We start from the raw sequence: 7481 nt of genomic DNA, 5'->3' as shown, positions 1-7481 counted from the left end.
TTATTTTTTAATAAATTTATATTATTTTATTAAGATTAGACATGTCAGCGCCACGTGTCACCAATAAGATGACGACACGTGGCGCTGACATGGCATTTGACGAAATCTGTTAAAATTTTTAACAGAATTTGACGCCAGAGATCGATTTGTAATTATTGCATATCAGAAGGACCTCCTATAAACTTTTTAAACCATAGGAAGTGAAAAATAATTATGGTATACCACAGGGACCAACGGTGCAATTATCCCATATACAATTTTAGGGTAACTATACAATAAACTTCAGAATTCGGACTTAGTCTTAAACTAAACTGTGAAGTTTCAATTATATCCAATGTCAACTCTATAGTCGTTACAAATTGCATTTTGACAACCAGAGATATCACAAATTAAAAATGTGTAAGATCCTAACATATAAAATTTTTTTATATTTTTTTTTGGTAGTCGGTTCCTCTTTTAATATTGCACAAATGCTTGATATTCGTGTGAATAATTTACCGTAACTCTTAATTGGTTATTTTTTTTAAATACTTTTAGTTAATAAAGGCGCCCAGTAGAGGCTCAAATTACGATACTTTAGAAATTAACTATAAGATGGGCAACGCCATTGATACAAATTAATGAATCTAGATTTTATTATGCAATTATATTCTTGGAAAAAAAAAAAAAAAACTATATTCAACTTATATTTTCAGGGTGGCGTTATTTCTACACACAATATTGGTCGGTGTTTGTATATATATATATATATATATCACTCTCATAATTGACACATGATAGCTAGGGCTCAGTGTATATATAGTCGGTCCTATCACGTGAGTAGAAATTGTATAGAGCCAACCACCGTTTGAAAATAACATTTCTATTTTTCTCTTTCAAAGAATTATCCAAGTCAGCTCAAGACCACATTAATTGTCCTTTAAAAAAAAAAAGAAAAAAAGAAGAAGAAGAAGAAGAAAAAAAGACCACATAAATTGTGTCTTCTAAACACGCGAAACTGTGAAAGGTATTGTTATGCTAATAATCAATCAATTGTACAAAGTTTTTCTCCTAAAGTTGGTCGGGTGAAATTATCTTAACTTCGGTTTATTAATTAATTGACATATCTTTTTAGTGACAGACCTTATTAAGGGAGGGCTAAAGGAGGTCATGGATGGCCCAACATGGCCCTAGCCTCCAGCTCCCATCCACACAATATATCTATATATATATATATAGCCTTCAAATATGTTAAAAAAATATTTTAGGTATTTCTTTGTTTTCTTTTGTCCCTTAGAAGAACTTTCAATACTATATGATTCCCTCAAGTTAAATTTTTAATTCCGTCCTATATGTTATTAATGCTCCGTTTGTTTCGACGTAAAATGATTTTCGTCGTAAAATGGTTTAAAGGAAGTCATTTTTCAAGAAAATGTTTTTAGCCAAAAACAATTTTCGGTTTTGGCGCGTATGGAAAATCACAAATTTTTTGTATATTTCATTCAATCATATTAACTTATAAAAATCAATTTGTATTCACAATATAGAAATATTAATGTAAAATAATATAAAAATAATTGGTGATAAGATTCCGTCACTGACTGGCAGGATTCCGGCCGGCCACTTTCATTGGATTCCGACTACTATTGCTGAAATTTGGACAGTTCCGCCAGAATCTGGGTTGACCAAATTCCGGCGAAGGTGGCCAGAATTTGGCTATTTGTGCCAGAAGCCAACAGTTTTGGTCGAAAACCAACTGCTCTGGCTGGAATCTGGCACATAACGGCTAGATCCCGGCCAATAGGTCGGAATATTGACTGATAGGATTTCGCCGAAGGTGATCGGAATCCGGTCACCGGAATCTGGCGACAGTGATCGGACGTTGTTGGATTTCGACATTGGCCATATTCCGGTGGTGGTTGACTGCTTAAACGTAAAGATCGACTGTGTTGTTTAAAAGAGGATCGAATGCGTCTGTCATCTGGGAAAAATGATTTACACTTTTAAAAAGTATAAATTATTTTTTGAAATTTACTAAGCATTTTGAGTCAATCAGAAATCATTTTCCGGTTGATTATTATTTAAATTTCACCTTCATCAAACATCGTAAAATGTCGAAATCATTTTTCAAAAACCATTTTACGTCAAAACAAACGGAGCATAAGTGTAAGTGATTTTCGCTTATTAAAAATACATGTAAAAATTGTATATTTTAAAGATATGTGTTAGTTTAATAGACTGGATTAGAAAATTTCTTCAACAAATGATTTTGAGGAAGGAGAAAATTAATACTAGAATATATACATCAAACTCTTTTACAACTTTTAACATATATATATATATGTCAGTATGTAATTAGATGATATAATTTTTTTTCTTTTGTTGTGACAGATGTATTTTCAATCGGAGAGTAAAACGTGTCAAAAATGGTTAAAAAAAAAAGGCGTAAAATAGTTGTATATAATATGCATAAAGCACATGGAACATTAATACCCATGATTTTTTGTGATGTTGATAGCGAACAAAGAGTGGCACCCAGGATCCTGACTCTCCAATATGGACCTTGAGATTGAACGTGAATAAAGTGGAATGCATGGACCAATGTCCAACCGACCGCTCCAAAACCCAAACCCATGGGCCCATGTTTGACCCTAATCTTTTTCTTCTCCTTTTAGGTAATTTAGTTTGACCGTACCTCAATTAAAAATATCTTCTAATACAAAGGAATTGCCCTATATAGAATATAGCCTACCCCATGTTTAACTGGCCCTACAGAAGAAAAACTCCGGTCGCCGGTCACCGGTGGTAACACGACGGTGGCTAGCTACTAGCTAGCTAAAGTTTGACCACGAACCCATGCCCTTGTGACTTTTGTTTATGTACGAAACTTCAACGATGGCAGTAGTGTTGCGTGGGGTCCGAACATTGCGGCTTAAAGCTCTCCCTCGTTTTCTCTCTCTCTGACATGTTATCTCAAACGTTGAAGTTGAATTCTTCTATTTTATGAATATAATTAATTGGTTAATAAAAGTTCAACTATTTCTTTAAGGCAAGTTGGATGGCCGGATTGCTAACATTTTGTCCGCGTTGGAGTGTGAAAATCTTGGCCTTTTCTCTTTTCTAAACGGAGTCAAATACTTCATGCTGTCTGTATAAGATCAAGAGGAGCAAATTGAGACCCAGAGAATTGGTAGAAGAGATAAAAAAAACTAAAGGATAAGGAGAGCTATGGAGGCTGCTATGGAAGGATCTGGTCATGGAGGTGGAGTACTCGAGGAGGAGAAAATATATGAAGAAGAGACAGTCGTCAAGGTTGAGCTTTCTTCTTCTTCTTCTGATCTTCCTCTTCTTCTTTATTTCTATGAATGAATTCTTTTATACCAACCAGACAAAGATCACAAACACTCCAGCAGACAGGCCTGCTGAAACACAAGATGGCATCAAAAGCATGCACCTCTCAAATTAAAGAACAGCTTTTTTCTTCTTCTTTCCATGCATGTTTCTTGTGAAATTTTATTGTGGATTTGATCGATTTTACAAAATTTTTAATTTCTTCTTAATTCTCGATCTCCTCTTTTCTGATGTTTTTCGATCCAATATTTTACGGATGGCTTAATAATTAATCAGTTAATTCATAGAATACTAGCGTGCAAGGAAATTGATTTGAATCATTCATCCAAAAAATTAAATGAAATTGACTTGAAGCCATCCATCTTCACCTAATTAATTAAAGAAAAGGGTTTAAGCTGCAGCAAGCTGCAGGTTTTATTTTGTCTACGATCAATTGGTTTATGATTGCAGCTCTATTTTATCATATAACCAAGAGTTCTTCTAATTTCTAAATAAATTAAAGCATAAATAAACTTGCTAATGATATTTCCAAGTATGATTAATGGATCTACGGCCATCTCATCAATGGATCCTTGGATTAATTATAATTAATGAAGCTTTTTACTCCTATTTGGTCAGAAGTTCAATTCATATGAATTTGTGTTTCTTAACTATTATAATTATGAACATAAAAATAAACAATTCCAAATAATGATAATAAAAGCCTTCCCAAAACCCTAGTTAATTATTTGAATCCAAATTCACTACATATACAATTCTTTATGCCAGTGGATTTCTTCTAACTATGATGCTCCAGCAGGCGCCACTGGTGACTAATATGGGAAGATCTTCAGGAGCACCTGCCTCAATAATATCTTCCTCAAGCAAAAAAAAACAGGTTAATGAATTCAAATTAGAAATACCTTGTTCTTTTGTTCACAAGAATATTGAGTAATGAATATACTATATTTTTATTTTACAACTATTTCACAAGATTGATATGGCTATCCAAACCAATCTTTGATTTTTTTTTTTTTTTAATATAAGAATTGATTTAAGTGGCTGTCACGTCATAATTATGAAATAAAAATGCAATATCTAGCATTAATCAAAGAATATAGGATGAATAATAAATCAGTCTATAATTATATGTGTGAATTGAATACATACAGGATGATCAGCTTCAATCTGCTAGAGCAGAAATGGGTGAGGTGAGAGAAGAAAATCAAAGGCTAAAGAAGCATTTAGATCGAATGGTGAAGGATTACCAGACCCTCCAAATGCGATTCTATGACATTGTTCAACAAAAAGGGAGAAACAAGCATCAAGAAGTTGAAGAGCCGGATCATCAGTTTGTTTCCCTTAGCCTTGGAAGAGTAGTTCAAAGTGACACAAAAAAGGACGAAAAGAATATTATAGCTTCTAATTCTAGCCAATGGAAAGATGATGATGATGATGAGAAATCTAAAGAAGGCTTGAGTCTTGGACTGGACTGCAAATTCGATTTGTCTAAATCAAAAGAATTAAGTGATCAATCTTTGCGTAATCCAAGCCCTTTTAACAGTAATTCTGAAGAAGCCAAGGAAGACGCTGGGGAGACATGGCCACCTGGTGGTAATAAAGGTCTGAAGACAATGAGAAGTACTGGAGATGATGAGGTTTCACAGCAGAATCCTATGAAGAAAGCTAGGGTTTCTGTGAGGGCTCGATGTGAAACTCCAACAGTAAGTATTTAATTAATCATCCATTAACGATGATTAAATATTATTCAACAACAGATATTTTTTAACTTTTTATATATATACAGATGAATGATGGATGCCAATGGAGGAAATATGGACAAAAGATTGCAAAAGGAAACCCATGCCCTCGAGCATACTATCGTTGTACTGTTGCACCCTCGTGCCCAGTAAGAAAACAGGTACTTATATAAAAAAATTTATAGTTTAAAGTATGTATATATATATATATATATATATATATGTTTTATCTTTGAGAAATTATCCAAATTTCAAAATTACAACTTATTAAATCTGTAAAGTATGTATAGCTAATTAGTGCTGTTTTGTGCGAACGACACTATCTTAAACGACACTAAAATGCGTTTTTAAGCATACAGTATTGTATTTTGGTAATGATTTTAGAAACCGGCAAAGGTTTTGAAACCGCTTACATTCTTTTTGAAATTATTAACAACTAATTTAAAATACAAAAGGCACTCCTTTTAAATGTGAATCTCACCCAAAAAGAAAAAGAGTTCTCACTCACATTTTTTCAAAATTAGCCATTATTAAACAATTTAAACATACATGCACTTGGTTTCTGTGTTCCCATAGAAAACTTTTTTGTTGTATTTGTCCGTTATGATGTTTACTTGAATATATTATTGACTAATATAAATATATATGACATTTTTTTTTTTTTTATGACAACCCACAATTTTGTTCTAAACAAAAGGCTAATCAAAACCAGCAAAGAGTAATATATAATTTGCCTCGGTACTAATTAATCCGGCCCTCATCTCTAACATCTGTGTGAGTACTGATTTTGCATTTTCTTTTATTTTTTTCTTTTAAATTTATGTTACTTTATAAAAGAAAGTATCATGTCTGCTTATCTCTACTGTTAAAGTATTAAGTAAGTGATTAAATTTATATCTTTTTATCAACTTAAGCTTTTGGGATAAATAGTAATTTAACATGGCCGGTATCAGAAATTGAACCAAAGGTCTTGAGTTCAAACTTTGACTACGTCATTTACCTTCAATTTCAATTAAATATTCCATGTGTTGGGCCACCTATTAACTATTAAAAGGAAGTCTGAGCCTACACGTGAGGAAGAGTGTTAAAATATTGATTAAATAATTAAATTTACATATTCCTATCAGCTTAAAATTTTGGAATAAGTGATGATTTAACACATACTAATACACCATAATACACTATTTAAGAAGGGGAAAAAAAAAGAATAAATAAGACAAATTTGAAATTAGATAATTTTTTAGGAATTAACAGATTAAAAATAAGTTTCGTATATACACTCTCTTTAATTTACATGCAATATATGCAATAATTGTTTGCAATTTCAGGTGCAAAGATGTGCTGAGGACATGTCCATCTTGATCACCACCTATGAAGGAGCACATAACCACCCGCTTCCTATGTCGGCCACCGCCATGGCTTCCACCACTTCCGCCGCCGCTTCCATGCTTCTATCTGGCTCGTCATCAAGCTCCGGCCAACCGGGCCATAGCCTAACAGCAGCCCCCACCACCATCACTGCTTCTGATCTCCATGGCCTGAACTTTTATCTACCAGATAATTATTCAAGACCAAAGGCTCAAGTCTACCTATCCAACCCTTCCTACTCATCTTCATCTACATTCCCAACAATCACTCTTGACCTCACATCAACCCCACCAGCCTCTTCCTCATCTCAGTTCAACAAATTCTCTTCAAACTATCCTCCAAGGTATAATAATTATTCCCCCACAAATCTCAACTTCAGTACTACTTCTGCTGATCAGTCCAACGCAAGTTCTTGGGGCAATGGGCTCCTCAGCTATGCCAATAATCAACCCTACGATAGGATCCAAACAGTGGGAAGACAGCCAAACTACGCCATTGCTGCCGCGACAAAGGCAATCACGGCTGACCCGAGTTTCCAATCTGCTCTAGCAGCCGCGCTTACCACAATCATTGGCACCGGGAATGGATGCGCGTCAAGCTTCTTAAACAAAACGCATTCAACAAATTCGCCGCCGGGAAGTTTGATGTTTCTGCCACCTTCATTGCCGTCTTCTGCTCCCAAGAGTGCGTCAACATCTCCTGGTGATAATAGAGACATTAATACCATAGAGTTTTGACTGCTCATTAGAATAACGTTGTTGTTTATATTGTCTTGTCTTGATTTGGAAATTTGTGCATGATGATCATGATGACAGCGAGAGAGGAAAGTTGACTAAGATTTTAATTTCCTTTTTCCTTTTGCTTTGCATATATATATATATATATATATATATGGTCGGTGCGCATGCAACACGTTGATGATTAGACATTTTTTTTTTTTTTTTTTGATGAATTACGTGTACCTTTATATATGGTTTACAATTATTGCCATTGTGCAGAATATTTGTAGGAATAGCTTTTTCAATATCAAGACATTATAGCTAG

General features: G+C 34.0%; 1 protein-coding gene across 3 annotated transcripts; it reads left to right on the top strand.

Moving 5' to 3' along the window:
* Window positions 1-3072: 3072 nt before the first annotated feature.
* Window positions 3073-7273, top strand: LOC133875822 (WRKY transcription factor 72A-like). Of its 3 annotated transcripts, none has more exons than XM_062314062.1 (5): window positions 3073-3291; window positions 4130-4207; window positions 4482-5033; window positions 5117-5230; window positions 6398-7273. In XM_062314062.1, exons 1-5 carry the CDS (start codon window positions 3208-3210, stop codon window positions 7172-7174), a joined length of 1605 nt encoding a protein of 534 aa, XP_062170046.1. In that variant the 5' UTR covers window positions 3073-3207; the 3' UTR covers window positions 7175-7273. The 3 variants fall into 3 exon arrangements, with proteins under 3 accessions (XP_062170046.1, XP_062170047.1, XP_062170048.1); XM_062314064.1 differs by having other exon boundaries at window positions 3225-3291; window positions 4130-4204; window positions 4478-5033; XM_062314063.1 differs by lacking the exon at window positions 4130-4207.
* The last annotated feature ends 208 nt before the right edge of the window (window positions 7274-7481 follow it).

This window comes from Alnus glutinosa, chromosome 8 (assembly GCF_958979055.1).
Source record: "Alnus glutinosa chromosome 8, dhAlnGlut1.1, whole genome shotgun sequence".
Taxonomy (NCBI): domain Eukaryota; kingdom Viridiplantae; phylum Streptophyta; class Magnoliopsida; order Fagales; family Betulaceae; genus Alnus; species Alnus glutinosa.
The sequence above is the reverse complement of the archived record's forward strand: the minus strand, read 5'-3'. Positions and strand labels throughout refer to the sequence as shown.